The 19783-nt window shown below is 40.9% G+C and overlaps 1 protein-coding gene across 3 annotated transcripts in view; it reads right to left on the reverse strand.

Moving 5' to 3' along the window:
- akap9 (A kinase (PRKA) anchor protein 9) overlaps positions 1 to 19783 on the reverse strand; it is a 248150-nt gene that overhangs the window by 122005 nt on the left and 106362 nt on the right. For all 3 annotated transcript variants that reach the window (XM_068006479.1, XM_068006470.1, XM_068006463.1), the window contains exons 23-24: positions 13772 to 13998; positions 96 to 258 (exon numbers count right to left, since the gene is read on the reverse strand). In XM_068006479.1, coding sequence (XP_067862580.1) covers positions 96 to 258; positions 13772 to 13998 — 390 coding nt within the window. The remainder of the gene's footprint in view (positions 1 to 95; positions 259 to 13771; positions 13999 to 19783) is intronic.

The following is a 19783-nucleotide window of genomic DNA, read 5'->3' on the forward strand; positions in this document are numbered from 1 at the left end:
AAATTAAATAATGACACTCCATGTACACAACCTGAGTCGAACAATATATATATGGTAATTTTGATTTTAAAGCTTTAAGCCGACAGTTAACATACCTTCTGCTTTATGAAGCTCCAATGCCAGCTGCTCTCTGGCCTTCAACTCTTCATTAACTCTGTCAAGGAGTTCATCTTGGCGTTTACGTAAGTCAGCAATCTCTCCTTTCTTTCTGACAGATTCACGCATGAGTTCTGTCTGAGTAATCCTGGCATGATCAAGCTACAAACAAACCACATTATATAAATGATTCTTTAACAACTATTTATCAGTTCTTAATAAACTATTCAGATGTATTGTTAAAAAAAAATCTTTATTTGCTAAGAAATTAAGTGCACATATTAAGTAATGCAGTTAACATGCTTGGGTTTTGTGTCTACACATGAAACAGATTAGCAAATTTAGAAGAGGTGGTAGTTAGTTAGAAACCATAGTGCTATTCAATGAAGAGGGCAAACCTTTCCTCTACCTCCCTCCTTTTAAGTGAACTGCAATAGCATTGTTTTGTTCTGATTAATATGTTATCCAGAAAAATTGCAATAAAAATAACATTTAAATACTCAGTTCACTATATTAGAAGCTACTTAATTGATTGAGGATATTCATTGCATACTTTATGGGTAATCAAAACCTACTCCATTTAGCTGATGTCTATATATGTTTCATACTTAATCACTGAAATTATATGGTATATAATTTGACCCTGCTTCATAATGAAACATTAGGGACACATTCCAAAATATAAAATGTGGAACTTTTTTTTAAATCCTAAAATCTTGAAAATATATTTGCCTCAGAAATTTGAGTCTCCTGATCTGTTGTTGTAGAAATGATGGAGCAGGATTTTTGGCAGTCTATGTCCCTAATCCCTACTTTCTAGAATTAAGAGTATTTGCATAAATCAGCATGGCAACTGTGTCATTTGTGGCACATAGAAACATAGACAATAGGAGCAGGAGTAGGCCATTCGGCCCTTCGAGCCTGCTCCGCCTTTCAATATGATCATGGCTGATCCTCTATTTCAATACCATATTCCCGCTCTCTCTCCATACCCCTTGATGATTTTTGTGTCTAGAAATCTATCTAGCTTCTTAAATATATTCAGTGACTTGGCCTCCACAGCCTTCTGTGATAGAGAATTCCACAGATTCACCACCTTCTGAGTGAAGAAATTTCTCTTCATCTTAGTCCTAAATGTCCTACCCTGTATCCTGAGACTGTGACCCCTCGTTCTAGACACCCCAGCCAGGGGGAACATCCTCCCTGCATCCAGTCTGTTTAGCCCTGTCAGGATTTTATATGTTTCAATGAGATCCCCTCTCATTCTTCTAAACTCTAGTGAATACAGGCGAGTCGACCCAATCTCTCCTCATATGACAGTCCTGCCATCCCAGGAATTGGTCTGGTGAACCTTCGCTGCACTCCCTCTATGGCAAGTATATCCTTTCTTAGGTAAGGACACCAAAACTGCACACAATACTCCAGGTGGGGTCTCACCAAGACCCTGTATAACTGCAGTAAGACATCCTTGTTCCTGTATTCAAATCCTCTAGCAATGAAGGCAAATATACCATTTGCCTTCCTAACTGCTTGCTGCACCTGCATGTTTGCTTTCAATGACTGGTTTACAGGGACACCCTGGTCCCTTTGTACATCAACATTTCCCAATCTATCACCATTTAAATAATACTCCGCCTTTCTGTTTTTCCTTCCGAAGTGGATAACTTCACATTTATCCACATTATACTGCATCTGCCATGTATTTGCCCACTCACTCGTCTAAATCGCCTTGAAGCCTCTTTGCATCCTCCTCACAACTCATGATCCCACCTAGTTTTGTGTCATCAGCAAACTTGGAAATATTACATTTGGTTCCCTCATCCAAATCATTGATATATATTGTGAATAGCTGGGGCCCAAGCACTGATCCCTGCTGTACCCCACTAGTCACTGCCTGCCACCCCAAAAAAGACCCATTTATTCCTACTCTCTGTTTCCTGTCTGTTAACCAATTTTCAATCCATGCCAGTATAATACCACCAATCCCATGTGCTTTAATTTTGCACAGTAACCTCTTGTGGGACTTTATCAAAGCCCTTCTGAAAATCCAAATAAACCATATCCACTAGTTCTCCCTTATCTATTCTACCAGTTACATCTTCAAAAATCTCCAGCTGGATTTGTCAAACATGATTTCCCTTTCATAAATCCATGCTAACTTTGTCTAATCCCGTTAATATTTTCTAAGTGTCCTGTTATCACATCCTTTATAATAGACTCTAGCATTTACCCTACTACTGATGTTACGCTAACCGATCTGTAGTTCCCTGTTTTCTCTCTCCCTCCTTTTTTAAAAAGTAGGGTTACATTTGCCACCCTCCAATCTGCAGGAACTGTTCCATAATCTATAGAATTTAGGAAGATGACAACTAATGCATCTACTATTTCCATGGCTACCTCTGGGATGCAGATCATCAGGTCCTGGGGATTTATCGGCTTTCAGTCCCATTAATTTCTCCAGTACTATTTTTTTTACTAATACTAATTTCCTTTAATTCCTCCTCACTAGTCCCTTGGTTGCCTAGCATTTCTGGGAAGTTATTTGTTTCCTCTTCCGTGAAGACAGAACCAAAATATTTGTTTAATTGCTCTGCCATTTCCCTGTTCCCCATTATAAATTCTAGCACAAGTGGGGTGCTCACTTGGAAAGGGTAGGGTAGGGGGGCGGGAGGGGGAAGAGAAAAGAGGGGGGCTGGAAGCAGGGATAAAAACCTTGCATTAATGACAATTCCTTGGAAATTAGTTTTAAATGAATATTGATGGTAATACTTCATTAAATTTGAAGACTACAATTCACAGAATCATAGAGTTTTACAGCACAGGAGGCCGCCATTCCCGCTCGTCGTGCCTGTGCCAGCTCTTTGAAAGAGCTGTCCAATTTTGTCCCACACTTCAGCTAACGGTTTAGCCAGTGCCCTAAAATAGCAGAGTAACTTCAACACCCTAGGGTAAATTATAACCTTATTTCTCATTCAAAACTATCCATTTTAAAAAAAAATAAATGTACATAGGATTTCACACACCATTACAAAAACCATCCTCTCTCATGGAATGAAAAATTCCTAGATGCTTGTGAATCACTGTATAATTGTCTGAGCATTGCCTCCTGAAAGAATTTGAAATCTCAGTACAACAATCCTTACAGTATATGATGGCACTCAAAAGCTCTTTCCGAACTCTCTCATGAGAAAGATGTCCATAATTCAAAATCTTGCGAGCTTCAGGTCTTTGATTCCTCATGTAAATTAGGAACACAATTAACAGTGGGATATTCTATACTAATTTAAAGTCATTGTTTAATGTGGGATACACCATTTACTTGCACTAATTTAAAACTGACATTGCAATAGCCTGCTCTGTAATCTACTCTGTATAAGAGTTTAGCTTCTAGTTTTAGTTGTCATGTGAAATTAGTATCACAGTACATTGTGAAATATATGATCTAACAATTATACTCCACCGAGAAACATATCAAAAAAAAATACAGCAATGTGTTCTCAGGAGCTAAAAAAATCCTCCTAGCAAAAAGAAGAATCCTAACAAATTTAAACCATCAGCCATAATTAGAAAGCTCTTACAAAGAGCCGGCACAGGGATGATGGGCCAAATGGCCCCCTTCTGTGTTGTATAATTTTATGCATCTAAGTAAAATCCACTTGGTATTTCATATCTCAGTAAGAGAGTTCATGAGTACTATTCAGTTATTCAAGACTGTAGGGACTACGGTACTCACTATGTAAACATGGCTGCACTCAAAATATTCACCACCTGGTTATCTTTAATAAGCAACTTAAGTAATGAGGAGTTTTCATATTTAAAATACAGTTTTTTTTACATAACATTTTTTAGCAAGCTAAGTACAAAACTAATGAACATTGGTTAACCAGTATTTTATGAATGATCCAGTAACACCGAAATGCTACTGTAATGCTCAAGTGGCTAGGAACAGAGGAACAGGAGTAGGCCATTCATCCCCTCGAGCCTATTCCGCCATTCAGTGAGATCATGGCTGATCTGTATCCTAACTCCACCTACCCGCCTTGGTTCCACATCCCTTAATAATACCCTTGGCTAGCAAAAATCTATCGATCTCAGATTTAAAATTATTAATTGAGTTAGCATCTACTGCTTTTTGTGGGAGAGTATTCCACACTTCTACCACCCTTTGTGTGAAGTGTTTCCTAACTTCTCTTCTGAATGGCCTGAATCTGATTTTAAGGCTATGTCCCCTGGTCCTAGACTCCCCTACCAGCAGAAAAAGTTTCTATTTATCTTATCAATTCCTTTCAAAAATCCTAAAAACCTCAATCAAATCATCCCTTACCTTCTATATTCCAGGGAATACAAGCCTAGTTTACATAATCTCTCCTCATAATCTAACCCTTGGAGCCCTGGTAACATTCTGGACTAATAAGATGTTTTCAATATAAAGCTTGAAAGTAGCAAACTAAGTTTCCGAACAAACCAAAAGTCAGAAATTCCACATCTCAATTTTTCAGGTGTTCTATTTTTGCACAATTTTAAACAAAATTCTTGATTGGCCAAAGGTTAAAAAAAGGATGAAAGATGTTTTATGAACACTTGCAATTATTTTAACTCAAATTCTTAGCTATTAATATAGATTATGTCCCTTGTAAACAAAACTTAAGCTTCACTCTTAATCACTGTCATACATTGTCAATAGCATCCTCTCTACTGTCTCTCCCCCCTATAAATGAAGAAACAAATTTTAAATATTAAATTCAGAAATCTCTTAATAATTCACTAGGTTTGTAGAACCAAATAGTGTTAAAAATATACACTTGAATAATATTTTTGTAAGTTAATTTAGTTTTACTGAAGCAGTAACAGACAATTATAATACAGACTGGTTATTAACCCATTTCTCCTGTACTTTATCTAAGTTAATACACAAAAACAAAAGTCTTAGTACTTACTGTGTATGGAGGTGAAGGCAAGGAAATCTGCGAAACTACTTTTAGTAAGTGTCCATCTAAATCATCACTATAATGACTGATTGAAGTATGCACCACTACTGAATTTGTTTCCGTTAAACATATTGGAAAAGGAAATGGCCGCGGCAACGGGACTCGCGATTCAACCTCATAAACTTCATCTTCTTTACCTTCTGGCCAAGCATTGTTTAAAATATCAGAAGCACAACATCGCTGAAGAGGCTCCATATCAACAAGCATTTCATGCAACTCTTACACGTGGGCTTTCATTTTACAGCAAACATCATTATTCTTTTATTGATGATCACAATGCTTGTCAAAATCAACACCAACTTTTAAGACATTAGTTGCAACACCAACTAACAAATATCTCTGCTCAAATATCTCTGCTGCTACTTTATGCAAGCCTTAAGCAAACAAGTTCCATTTGATGGGTGATCACAAAGCAAGTTAGAAACAAACAGTAAACAGATAGTAAACAGTTCGCGCAGAAGGTGAATAGATCACCTTTGCTCGACTTATGACACGGTGACTCCTATTATCAACTTCAAAAATGCTTTAGAGAATTAAAATCCATTCTCTACCCTGTCAAATACATGGATGATGAGCCAAATAGTCAGTCACTGTAGCAACAATGTTCACTTCTGATTTAAAGAAACAGCAGGTAGCAAGCCAGTGTAACTGAAGAAATCCAGCCAGTATTTTTCCAAGGATTATCTGTCTCAATGCAGATAAATAGATCACTGAGGATCCTCCTGTAGCTCACTAATATCTTCATATGACACAATATATGCAATGATGAGGACACACTATTCAGTACTTTCTCTTCTCTTCAAAAATGGTTCTTTTTCTGTAGCAGCACAAGAGCTGTAGACTGCTTCCTGGACTTGGATTATTCACAATGACTGTTTCCTGGATTTTGATCTTGCACACAGAACAGAGGGAGTGGCTTAACTTTAATACCTCCAAGCAACCTGGCAGGTGTGACTGCAAACAAAGGTCAATCAACACACAGCCGGTAAAACAGGATTCCAAATCCACGTCAGTTCAAGAGCAAGTTGGCGGTCCCAAAAAGTTTGCATTTTTTTTCATAAGACGTACAGAAACTAACAAAATTAGAACATACTTTCCACAGCTCAATATCCAAAATTAGATGTCAGCCTTGGCTCAGTGATACATTGTAGTCCGAGTTAGAAGGTTGTGGGTACAAGCCCCACTCCAGGACTTAAGCGCATAATCCAGGATGACACTTCAGCACAGTACTAAGGGAGTGCTGTGCTGTCAGAAGCATCGTCTTTCGAATGAGTCGTTAAACTGAGGCCCCGTGTGTCCTCTCATGTGACACTATTTGAACAGGTGGGAGTTCTCCCAGTGTCCTAGAATCACAGAATCTTTCAGCACAGGAGGCCATTCGGATTGTCGTGCCTGTGCTAGCTGTTTAAGTGAGCTGTCCAATTTAGTCCCGCACCCCAGCTTTTTCCCCATAACCCTGCAAATTAGTCCTCTTCGAAATCCAATTGCCTTTTGAAAGTTCCTATGGAAGCTGCTTCCACCACCCTTCAGGTAGTGCATTCCAGATCCTAACAACCCTCTGTGAAAAAATTCCTCCTCATTTCCTCTGGTTCTTTTGCCAATTATTTTAAATCTATGACCTCTGGTTACCGACCCACTTGCCAGAGGAAACAGTTTCTCCCTATTTGCTCTTCACATAACTGAAGCCCCTCATCCCTGGTATTATCTTGGTAAATCTCTTCTGTACCCTCTCCAAGGGCTTGACATCCTTCCTAAAGTGTGGTGTCCAGAATTGTACACAATACTCCAGCTGAGGCCTAACCAGTGATTTGTAAAGGTTTAGCATGACTTCCTTGTTTTTGTATTTAATGCCCCTATTAACAAAGCCAAGTAGCCCATTCATTTTCTTAGCCACTTTATTAACTTGCACTGCCACCTTCAATAATTTGTGAATATACATTCACAGCTCCCTCTGCATTGAGGTAGAAGATCAGCCATGATCTTGTTGAATGGCGGAGCAGGCTCGAGGGGCCAGATGGCCCACTCCTGCTCCTATTTCTTATGTTCTTATTGCTCCCCCCTCAAAATAGTACTATCCACATAACACTGCCTCTCCATGTTGTTCCTCCCAAAGTGCATCACTTCACACTTATCCACATTAAACTGCATCTGTCATGTGTCTGCCCATTTCACCAGTCTGTCTATGTCCTCCTAAAGTTTGCCAGTACGCTCCTCACTATTTACTACATTGCCAAGTTTTGTATCATCCACAAACTTCGAAATTGTACTCCCTATACCCAAGACGAGGTCATTTACATACAAGAAAAGCAATGGTCCTAATACCGACCCCTGCATACTTCCCCCAGTCAGAAAAACATCTGTTCACCACTACTCTCTGTCTCTTATCCCTTAGTCAATTATGTACCCAAGTTACCACCGTCCTTTTGATCCCATGTGCTTCTATTTTCTGAATATGTCTGAAATGTGGTACTTTATCAAATGCCTTTTGAAAGTCCATATATACATCTATTGCACTACCTTCATCAATTCTCTTTGATACCTCATCAAAGAACTCAATCAGGTTAGTCAGACATGATTTGCCTTTAGCGAATCTGGCTGTCCCTTATTAACTCATGCTTCTCCAAGTGAGAATTAATTTTGTCCTTGACAATAGTCTCTAGAACTTTTCCAACAACTGACGTTAAGACTGATTGGCCTGTAGTTACCAAGTTCATCCCTCTCCCCTTTTTGAATAGGGGTGTAACATTTGCAACCCTCCATTCTGCTGGTACCACTCCCATATCCAGGGGATTGAAAGACTGTGGTCGGCGCTTCTGCCATCTCCACCTTTGCTTCCCTCAGCAACCTAGGATGCATCCCATCTGGACCAAGTGACTTGTTAATTTTGAGTGGTGCCAACCTACTTAGCACCTCTTTTCTATCTATTTTTATCCTATTCAATATCTCTACTCCCTCCTCCTCTACTGCAACATTAACTTCATTCTTTTCTTCTGTGAAGACAGATGAAAAATACTCATTCAGCACCTCAGTTATGCCCTCCGCCTCCACAAGGTGATTTCCTTCTTTGTCCCTAATCTGCCCCATCATTCCTTTAACTATCCTTTTACTTTTTATTTGTTTATAAAAGATTTTTGGGTTCCCTTTTATGTTACCCACTAATATTTTCCTCATATTCTCCCTTTGCCCTTATATCCTTTTTCAATTTCCCCCTGCATTCTGTGTTCTGCCTGGCTTTTGACTGTATTCTGTACCTGATGTGTCATAAGCCTCCTCTTTCTGTTTTATTCTATTTCCTTTGTCATCCAGGGAGCTCTAGCTTTGGATGCCTTATCATTCCTCCTTATGGGAGTATGCTTGGTTTGTACCCGAACTATCTCCGCCTTGAAGGCCTGCCATTGCTCATTTACTGTTTTCTTGACCAATCTTTGTTTCCAGTCCACTTGTGCTAGATCCTGGTATTGTTAATTCCTCAAACACTATAATAGATCTGGTCATATAACTCATTACTATTTGTGAGACATTACTGTGCGCAAATTTTCTAACCGCATTTCACCACGAAACAACGACGACTGCATTTCAAAAACACTTTATTGGCATAAAGTGCATTGGGATGTCTTGAAGTTGGGAACGGCACTATATAAATAAAATTTCTATTAAAATATAAGATTAATATCTAATGTTAATGCCTCGAGGAAAAACAAAATTTTCCTGAACCATTTAAACATCAAAAACACTTAACAACTAAAGATGTTAAGAAAGTTAATGTAAGTTACTCCAAATAGCTGGCTTCCAAACAGTGTTCACAGAAAACCCTTTCTTTAGTGGCACAGACAGTAATCATAGTACAAGTAGAGCAAACTATCTCTAGCAATTCATTACCAGCCAAGCAATAAAATAACAAAATACACTGTATAACTAAATTCATCAACCACTGGTGATTAATCTAAAGTTTTGATCCCAAATAACTTGCACTGCAAAAAGTTCTTGCTTTTAACCATATAGAAAATTTAGGTTCTAAAAGTATCAAAGTGATAGTTCCTTTCTATGGAAGGGATATATAGTGATAGGAAGAAAAACGTTGGCACACTTATTTCCTGACAGCAATTAAAAATACACAGAATTTTAAGCAAAAATGACAGCTGTAGTTTTGTAACTCCATCTGCATACTAGTGCAGGATTGGACTGCCAACCATGCATGAAGCTCGTGAACCCTGCAAACTGAAATAGCAGTGCTTTTAAAGTAAGGAATCTAAGATAAGAGCCTAGAAATTGGTTTGTGCAGCGCCCGTTTATTGGGTGCTGCTCAGACTACTAAGGCCCCAATATGGTGGGCAGGAAATGCGCGCGCATATCCTGCCAGAAATGTGCCGTCCACCATATTAGGGTAAAGACAAACAAGAGGTGCGCTTTACCCAGCCTGAAGCAGGCACTAGGCCCTTTGAATATGCAAATAAGAGGTCTAACGCCTGTTTGAGGCACCTAAGATTGGTTTGCCATGAGGCAGCCCGCGCCAATGCTAGGGATCGCCTGTGGTAAGTAAGGTCCCCGACCCATACCTCCATCCCGATCCCCAGTTTAGGCCCCCATCCTGACAACACTTCCGAGGGCTGATGTTTAGCAGTCCAAACTTGGGAGTCCTCTTCACTGGTGTACTCTTGACGCTTCGCTGATAATGTTGAAATGAGGCCCAAGGCCCAATATCTGGAGAGCCTCGGGCCTCACCATTCAGGTGTGGGGGGGGAGTAATCTACCCTCCCCCATCGAGTGCCCAAAAATGGTCACAGCCCAATTTCTAGGTCAAGGTCTTTAAAGTAGTGAATTTAAACTTCCAGATATCTTTCATGAGCCTGGACATTAGATGCTAATGAATGAACTGTTTAGCAGGCTAAATGAAACAGCCACTACGTTAACACTCAAGACCAAGGTGTTTTTTTAACTAAAGAAAAGACTAACGGACACAAATAGCTTTTTCCTGTACCTATGCACTAAGCCATGAATAAACAACATAAATATGGAGTTTCACTGTAGCCAACAAAATATCTAACCTTGTTTGGTTACGGAGTCACAAGCAAGTTACCCCCTCTTGCTTATGTAGTGTTGTCCGTACATATGCAGATCGAGCTTCCCTGACTATTGGGTTGGAAAGATTCTAGGGCTAGTCTCGCCACTGAGTTCGAGGCAGTTGCCATACAGATGGGATGGAATGGACTGGGGTCTATTTGCCTTGCACGCATTCTCCATATGTCCCTGAGGCGAGTCCCCCACATCCCACCAGGGATACATCAGACATAGACGAACCCCTTTCGGGAGGGCATTGCTCTCCTGTGACAACTAGGTGAAATTATGAGCTAAAGGCCCAGTCATCCTTTACTGAAAGGGAGGAAGGAGCCAACTGAATCCGTTACTACTACTACTAAATTCTCATGCGTCAGCGACAATGGGGCTAAATAAATTCACTCCATTGTTTTTGTTTCTGAACTAGCCTAGCAGCTTCAGTCATTTGTATCTCTTTCTGTGACAAGTCACTCTTGACATTGTCTATCCAGCGCTTCTTTGATGCTCCTCGATTTCTTGTTCTATGTACCTCTGTATGCAAAGCCATTCTAGCTGTTTCCATTCTTGAAACGTGCCCAAACCATTGCAGTCGTCTTTCTTCGATCTTCTGTATAAGCACTGTTTCTTGTCATAGAATGGTTACAGCACAGAAGGAGGCCATTTGGCCAGTCATGCCTGTGCCGGCTCTCTGCACGAGCAATCCGCTAGTCCCATTCCCCCACCCTTTCCCTGTAGCCCTGCAAATTTTTTGCCTTCAAGTACTTATCCAATTCCCTTCTGAAAGCCACGAATGAATCCACCTCCACCACCCTTTCAGGCAGTGCATTCCAGATCATAACCACTCGCTGCGTAAAAAGTTTTTCCTCATGTCGCCTTTGATTCTTTTGCCAATTACCGTAAATCTGTGTCCTCTGGTTCTCGACCCTTTTGCTAATGGGAACAGCTTCACTCTATCTACTCTGTCTAGACCCCTCATGATTTTGAATACCTTTATCAAATCTCCTCTCAACCTTCTCTGCTCTAAGGAGAACAACCCCAGCTTCTCCAGTATATCCACATAACTGAAGTCCTTCATTCCTGGAACCATTTTAGTAAATCTTATCTGCACTCTCTCCGAGGTGTTCACATCCTTCCTAAAGTGCGGTGCCCAGAATTGGACACAATACTCCAGTTGTGGCCGAACCAGTGTTTTATAAAGGCTCATCATAATTTCCTTACTTTTGTACTCTATGCCTCTATATATAATGCATTTATAAAGGCCAGGTTCCCGTTTGCTTTTTTTTAACAGCTATCTCAACCTGCCCTGCCACCTTCAGCGATGTGTGCACATGTACCCCCAGGTCTCTCTGTTCCTGCGCCCCCTTTAGAATTGTACCCTTTAGTCCAAACCATGTTCTTATATCATTCTTGATTCTTTGCATCCTGGACACTACTAGTATTCTTCTAATTTCTGCTGTTAGTTGATGAGAACAGATACTTTTCTCATGTTCCAACACTCAGATCCGTATAATAATGAGGATAGCCATCGCTTCATAAACGCTTACCTTCATTTTTACCAAAACATCTTCAGCCTTCCATATCCTGCTTAATCTGCCAAAAGCAGCAGAAGCAAGTCCTTTCCTTTTTTATATGACTTCTTCACAACTCCCATTCTGACACTAACCCATCAAGGTATACAAACTTTTCCATCTGTTAAACTGCATCCCCTCCAACTGTAATATGTACATCTTCCTGATGCTTCCCAAATGACATGACCTTTGTCTTCTTTTTGTTAATGTGTAATCCAAATTTTCTACTCTCCACATACAACTTATCAGTTAGTTTCTGCACATCTATTTAAGATATTGCTATAAGGTCAATGTCATCAGCAAATCTGAGATTGTTTAAAATCTTGCCACATTAAGAGATTCCAATATCATCTTTTAGTGCAAAGTTCATTACTACTTCCAGGACTAGGTTAAATAAATCAGGTGACAGTTTGTCTCACCCCAACTGTTGCTATAAACCATTTCGTTAGTTTCCTATCCATTCCAAGAGTGCTCAGGGACTTGTTATTGATGTTTTCTTTTGTTACCATCAGATTGCAACATGGAAGCACAATCAACAACAACTTGCATTTATATTGTGCCTTTAACATAGGAAAACATCCCAAGTTGTAATAGTTATTGGTGTAATTCCCAAGGGAGGGGTGCCAAGTGCAATCGTGCTAACCTGAATCAACGTCATGGAGGACCACCGGTTATGAGTGTGCAGCGGACTGTAGCTGGCAACAGTCGACTTCAAAAAAAACCAAGATCAGCCTTAACCATAGCTTGTAATATATCCACTGCAACATCAACCTGGGCTGGTGGGCCTGGTGACAGGCCACCCAGATCTGGTTCGACTCTTTGGAGAACGCTCCCTGCTCAACGGCACACAATAACTTGGACTCTTGCTCCAGGGGTCTGGGATCCAATGTTTAATGGATTCTCTCTGGGATACGTGTCTACAAAAGAACTCTAGAAAGGCATCCTCTTCCAACATCTCTCCTCCATGAGATCAAAGCCTCCAGTCCTTACTTTGCTTTTCGTTTTTTTTTCTGATTCTTCGGCTTCAAGGAGGGTAAATGAACTACTCTGACCATGAGCACTTGCTTAGAGAACCATCAAGCTCACCCCATCAAGCAGAAGGTTGATGTAGTCAAGGCAGATGCACTAGATGCTGGTGGGAATCTAGCAGGACAATTTTGGTTTTGTCTTGTAATAATCATAACTTAACAATGGCTACTTCAATAAGGAGCCAGGGTCATCAAATATGATTGCCTGCCCCAACAGAGGTGGTTCTATTTACTGAATAATCAGCAGTGCTTTCTTAATATTTGTGCAAATTAATTTAATTGACAAGTGTGTCACTTCAAAAAGTGTTTTACAGTGAGTCAGCTTGATTAATTGTGAGCAGTATCTATAGTGTGGACATTAAAGGGATCAAGAAGGATATAACCCAGGCTAATAGACTAGGTTCTTTAGTAGACTTCTGGTTTGCTAGGCAGTTGAACAAGCTAGGGCTGATAGGAAAGCGCTTGATATCCAACTTTGTGTTTAGGCATTTCTTCACAGACATGCGTTCCAAGTTCTGAGAATTATTAGTATTCCAAGGCATTTCTTATTTTTGAAACAGGTTTGAAATACTGGTATAAAATCAAGTATGCTCTTACCGCAATCTAGTAAAGTTTGCAGTGTTTTTTCTTGCTTCTGTTTAATATTCCTTAAGTCTGATTTGTAGTTTATAGCCTGACATAAGTTTTGTTGATATTTTATTTGTCCATCATTCAAAGAGACCAGGAGGGTACTAGGCATCTCGTACTATTTCCAATAACTCCCCCCGAACATGCTACATTATCAGATACATTGCACAAAAGATCACATTTTGATTCAAAGGGACAAGTAGTATTTGAAGAGCATCGGGAAGGGCAGAAAAGACAGTGATACATCAAGCATAGTAACATTATGGAGAAAACTAAAAATTGTGGAGTCCATATTGACCAATTAAGTGTTACCAATAAGTGAAAACAAACAGGGAAATTCTGTTCACAGTGAAGAGTTGTGAATGCAGACAAGATACTTCAAATTAAACTTGGATAGAAAATTTGTTACCTGATAGGTGGTTTCGGTGATAGCTTCCAGCAATTTTTCTAAAGCTGCTTGCAGACGGGCTCCCACATTTAGTATAAGCTCTTCAGTCTCAGGATCCAGTTCTCCGCCACTGAAGTTGCTCTGTGTAAAACGGTGAGACAGCTCCAGTCCCTCATCTGTCCCTCCTGACCAGACACTAGTATCATCACCTCCTGTGTCACTACCATGATAGGAACCTGACTGCTCTTCTGAGGATTAAATAAAAGATGTGAGTGTGGATTGGTCCAGACTACTACTTCACAACAATATTTATCCAATTGGTCAGAATTTTAGATCAAAATATATTTTAGTAATAATGTCAGTGTTTGTGTTACATGTTAGCTTTTGGGGAATTTTCTAAAAGAACTTCTATAGTATTTATTTCTGGATTAATTATGTTATTAGACTACAGAGACAGCATACGTTATAAAAAAATGTTTTAAAAATACATAGGGCAGTCAGCATCGGCAATGTGAAAAGACAGGTTATGGCATTTTGGATGTGAACCTTTCAGCAGACTGAAGGCTAAGAGATAAACAGACATTTTAGTGTGTTTGGGAAAATTGGAGAAAAGGAGGAGAGAACCAACAGATACACCATAAGGGAGTTAATCATTGAATCATACAGCACAGGTGGTCATTCAGCCCATCATGCCTCTGCCGACTGTTTGAAAGAGCTATCCAATTAGTCCAACTCCCCTGCTCTTTCCCTATACCCCTACAAGTTTCTCCTTTTCAAGTATATATCCAATTCCCTTTTGTTAAATGACCTGCTAAATGAAAAAAAAGTTAAGTAACATGAAAATAGCACAGAAGTGAAAGAACTCAAAGTCCATGTACAATAAAAGCAGGAGAAATAAAAAAAGAGAAATAAAATTTTAAAAGCTGCAAATACAGCAAAATGAAGTTAAAACAGAAAACACAGTGAAGCATAGTGAATCCCCCAATCTTATGGGAAGTAAAAGAACAAAGCTAATGCTTTGCTCTGACAAAGGGTCTCCGACCCAAATGTCAATCCATCATTCCTCATCCCAGGCATTAGCAGACCCTCCCCCACATTGCAAGCACCCATTACTGTGAAGGCAATGTAGGGTGTAACTAAAGTTTGAAGTTGCTAAAGGCAATATTAAGACCAAAGGGCTGCGTTATGCCCAACAGAAAGATGAGGATTGGGGTGGGTGTCTCCACTGCCTAGGAGGGAGGGAGGTGGTTGATATTTGGATCGGAGACTCTACATCAGAGCACAGCGATCATGATCTGGGTTCTTGGTGAGGACTCATTCTTTTACTCTTCACAATTGGTAAATCCATCATCTTTCACTTGCATTTTCTGTTCTAACTTTATTTTTGCTGCAATCATACCTATTTAAAATTTTCTTCTCTTTTTCTTCTCATGCTTTTATTGTGCATGTGCCTCTCCTATCTCTTTTCATTGCCCCTCCCTATCCACCTCCCCCCCGCCAAATTATTCTTTTGTTGTTTCTATATGTCTGCCTCAATAATCTTTTACATCATTAACGGTTTCTTATTTAGCAGTTTGCAGGTCATGTAGCACATTAACTCTGTGATTGGTGCATTTATTGGTTCTCTTCCCTCCTTTTTCTATCTATTTTACTAACCTTACTAAAATGTTTATGTATCACTCTTCAGTCTAAAGGGTAGACATCTGAATTGTCAGAAACCCACATTTCTCTTTACAAATGCTAACTGACCTGCTCTGTATTTCCAGAATTTTCTATTTTTATTTCAGAATTCCAGCATTTGTAATTTGTCCTTATGCTCCAAGAACTTGTTTTGGAGAAAGCAGTTTTATAAAATGTAACATGATATCAACTGGTTGCATTTAAATTTCAATTCTCATATTTGGCAGATTAGTCCCACAAGGATTTTAAATCTCATTTGTTAATACACCAACTTGTTTTACACAATTGGAGAGGAAACATATGCAACAATTGGAGAGCAAACATACGTCTTCAGGAACAAGGAGTATAGAATCATAGAATCATAGAAGTTACAACATGGAAACAGGCCCTTCGGCCCAACATGTCCATGTCGCCCTGTTTATACCACTAAGCTAGTCCCAATTGCCTGCACTTGGCCCATATCCCTCTATACCCATCTTACCCATGTAACTGTCCAAATGCTTTTTAAAAGACAAAATTGTACCCGCCTCTACTACTGCCTCTGGCAGCTCGTTCCAGACACTCACCACCCTTTGAGTGAAAAAACTGCCCCTCTGGACCCTTTTGTATCTATTGTGTATTTGTTACATTGTAATCGATTTCAGAAGACATATGATAAGGTCCCGCACAACAGATTATTAAAAATGAAAGCACACAGAATTGGAGATAACCTTGTGACATGTGTTGGTAATTTGTTGGGAGAGTAGGGACAAAAGGAACTCATTCTCTGATTGGTGGGATGTGACAAGTGGTGTTCTCCAAAGATCTGTACTGAGGCCTCAGCTTTTCACCATATATATTAATGACTTGGTTAAAGGAATAGAGAGTTAGGCATCTAAATTTGCAGATTACACTAAGTTAGAAGGCATAGTAAGTTGTGTAGATGGAAGCAGGAAGTTACAAAGGGATATAGACAGAAGGGATATAAGTAAGTGAGCAAAACTATGGCAGATGGAGTTAAACTTGGGGAAGTGAGGTCATCTACTTTGGATGTAAGAAAGACAAATCGGAATATTTTCTTATTGGTGAGAAACTAAGTTGTGGAAGAGCAAAGGGATATACGTGTCCATGTACACAAATCACTAATATCATAGGTACAAAAAGCAATTAAAAAAGATAATGGAATGTTGGCCTTAAATTATGAGGACAGGTTGCATAAAGTCAGTTTGTATTTCAGTGAGTTTAAAAGACTGAGGGATGATCTAATCGAGGTGTTTAAAATAATAAAAGGGATTTGATAGGGTCGATACAAGGGTGCATAATCTTAAAATTAGAGCTAGACCATTCAGGAGTGAAATCAGGAAGCACTTTTCCCACACAAAGGGTAGAGAAAATCTGGAACTTGATCCCCAAAAGGGTGCTGATGCGGAGTCAATTGAAATTTTCAAGACTGAAATTGATAGATTTTTGTTAGATAAAGGTATCAAGGGATATGGAGAAAAGGCAGGTAAATGGAGATGAGGTAGAGATCAGCCATGATCTGATTGAATGGCGGAACAAGCTCGAGGGGCTGAATGGCCTGCTTCTGTCCCTGTGTACCAAATTATCGTACTCCAAAACTTTACTTTGCAATAGGATAGAAAAATATTCTAGTACAAGTATTTACAAATAATTGCTAACTACAAGTCCGAACTAGTTTCTGGGTTTAAAAAAACAAGCTCAGTCTTGCAAGTAGTATCTACTTATAAAATCGCAATGCATCAGATGGATTACTTTGATAAATGGGCAGGCAGAAGACTGATAATTATAGGCTAATTCTGAGGGAGAGGAGGAAAGAATTTGGCATCCGATACTCTGATGGTTGCTGCTGTATACTTTGCCAGCAATCCAGAATTTCTATTATGTACAATGCACAGTTTTATACATTCATCCCTTTATGGAGTTTTATACATTCATCCCTTTTTGGAAGTATAAAGTATACATATATCCTGGAATTGTACAGGTACCTCTAGCTACAATGATGAACCTACATTCCAAGAACAGCCAAGTAAGCCCTTCTGCATCGTGCCAAACTTCTGTTAAGTTTAGCATGTTTTTTTTATTCGTTCATGGGATGTGGGCGTCGCTGGCGAGGCCAGCATTTATTGCCCATCCCTAATTGCCCTTGAGAAGGTGGTGGTGAGCCGCCTTCTTGAACCGCTGCAGTCTGTGTGGTGACGGTTCTCCCACAGTGCTGTTAGGAAGGGAGTTCCAGGATTTTGACCCAGCAACGATGAAGGAACGGCGATATATTTCCAAGTCAGGATGATGTGTGACTTGGAGGGGAACGAGCAGGTGGTGTTGTTCCCATGCGCCTGCTGCTCTTGTCCTTCTAGGTGGTAGAGGTCGCGGGTTTGGGAGGTGCTGTCGAAGAAGCCTTGGCGAGTTGCTGCAGTGAATCCTGTGGACGGTACACACTGCAGCCACTGTGCGCCGGTGAAGGGAGTGAATGTTTAGGGTGCTGGATGGGGTGCCAATCAAGCGGGCTGCTTTATCTTGGATGGTGTCGAGCTTCTTGAGTGTTGTTGGAGCTGCACTCATCCAGGAAAGTGGAGAGTATTCCATCACACTCCTGACTTGTGCCTTGTAGATGGTGGAAAGGCTTTGGGGAGTCAGGAGGTGAGTCACTCGCCGCAGAATACCCAGCCTCTGACCTGCTCTCGTAGCCACAGTATTTATATGCTGGTCCAGTTAAGTTTCTGGTCAATGGTGACCCCCAGGATGTTGATGGTGGGGGATTCGGCGATGGTAATGCCGTTGAATGTCAAGAGGAGGTGGTTAGACTCTCTCTTGTTGGAGATGGTCATTGCCTGGCACTTGCCTGGCACAAATGTTACTTGCCACTTATCAGCCCAAGCCTGGATGTTGTCCAGGTCTTGATGCATGCGGGCTCGGACTGCTTCATTTTCTGAGGGGCTGCGAATGGAACTGAACACTGTGCAATCATCAGCGAACATCCACATTTCTGACCTTATGATGGACGAAAGGTCATTGATGAAGCAGCTGAAGGTGGTTGGGCCAAGGACACTGCCCTGAGGAACTCCTGCAGCAATGTCCTGGGGATGAGATGATTGGCTTCCAACACCACTACCATCTTCCTTTCTGCTAGGTATGACTCCAGCCACTGGAGAGTTTTCCCCGATTCCCATTGACTTCAATTTTACTAGGGCACCTTGGTGCCACACTCGGTCAAATGCTGCCTTGATGTCAAGGGCAGTCACTCTCACCTCACCTCTGGAATTCAGCTCTTTTGTCCATGTTTGGACCAAGGCTGTAATGAGGTCTGGAGCCGAGTGGTCCTGGCGGAACCCAAACTGAGCATCGGTGCGCATGTTATTGGTGAGTAAGTGCCGCTTGATAGCACTGTCGACGACACCTTCCATCACTTTGCTGATGGTTGAGAGTAGGCTGATGGGGCGATAATTGGCCTGATTGGATTTGTCCTGCTTTTTGTGGACAGGACATACCTGGGCAATTTTCCACATTGTCGGGTAGATGCCAGTGCTGTAGCTATACTGGAACAGCTTGGCTGGAGGCGCAGCTAGTTCTGGAGCACAAGTGCTCAGCACAACAGCCGGGATGTTATCGGGGCCCATAAGCCTTTGCTGTATCCGGTGCACTCAGCAGTTTTTTGATATCACATGGAGTGAATCGAATTGGCTGAAGACTGGCTTCTGTGACGGTGGGGATATCGGGAGGAGGCCGAGATGGATCATCCACTCAGCACATGTGGCTGAAGATGGTTGCAAACGCTTCAGCCTTGTCCTTTGCACTCACGTGCTGGACTCCGCCATCATTGAGGATGGGGATGTTTGCAGAGCCTCCTCCTCCCGTTAGTTGTTTAATTGTCCACCACCATTCACGACTGGATGTGGCAGGACTGCAGAGCTTTGATCTGATCCGTTGGTTGTGGAATCGCTTAGCTCTGTCTATAGCATGTTGCTTCCGCTGTTTAGGATGTATGTAGTCCTGAGTTGTAGCTTCACCAAGTTGGCACCTCATTTTTCGGTACGCCTGGTGCTGCTCCTGGCATGCTCTTCTACACTCCTCATTGGACCAGGGTTGATCCCCTGGCTTGTTGGTAATGGTAGAGTGAGGAATATGCTGGGCCATGAGGTTACAGATTGTGCTGGAATACAATTCTGCTGCTGCTGATGGCCCACAGCACCTCATGGATGCCCAGTTTTGAGCTGTTAGATCTGTTCTGAATCTATCCCATTTCGCACGGTGGTAGTGCCACACAACACGTTGGATGGTGTCCTCAGTGCAAAGACGGGACTTCGTCTCCACGAGGACTGTGCGGTGGTCACTCCTACCAATACTGTCATGGACAGA

The sequence above is a fragment of the Heptranchias perlo genome, chromosome 2 (genome assembly GCF_035084215.1).
Source record: "Heptranchias perlo isolate sHepPer1 chromosome 2, sHepPer1.hap1, whole genome shotgun sequence".
Lineage (NCBI taxonomy): Eukaryota > Metazoa > Chordata > Chondrichthyes > Hexanchiformes > Hexanchidae > Heptranchias > Heptranchias perlo.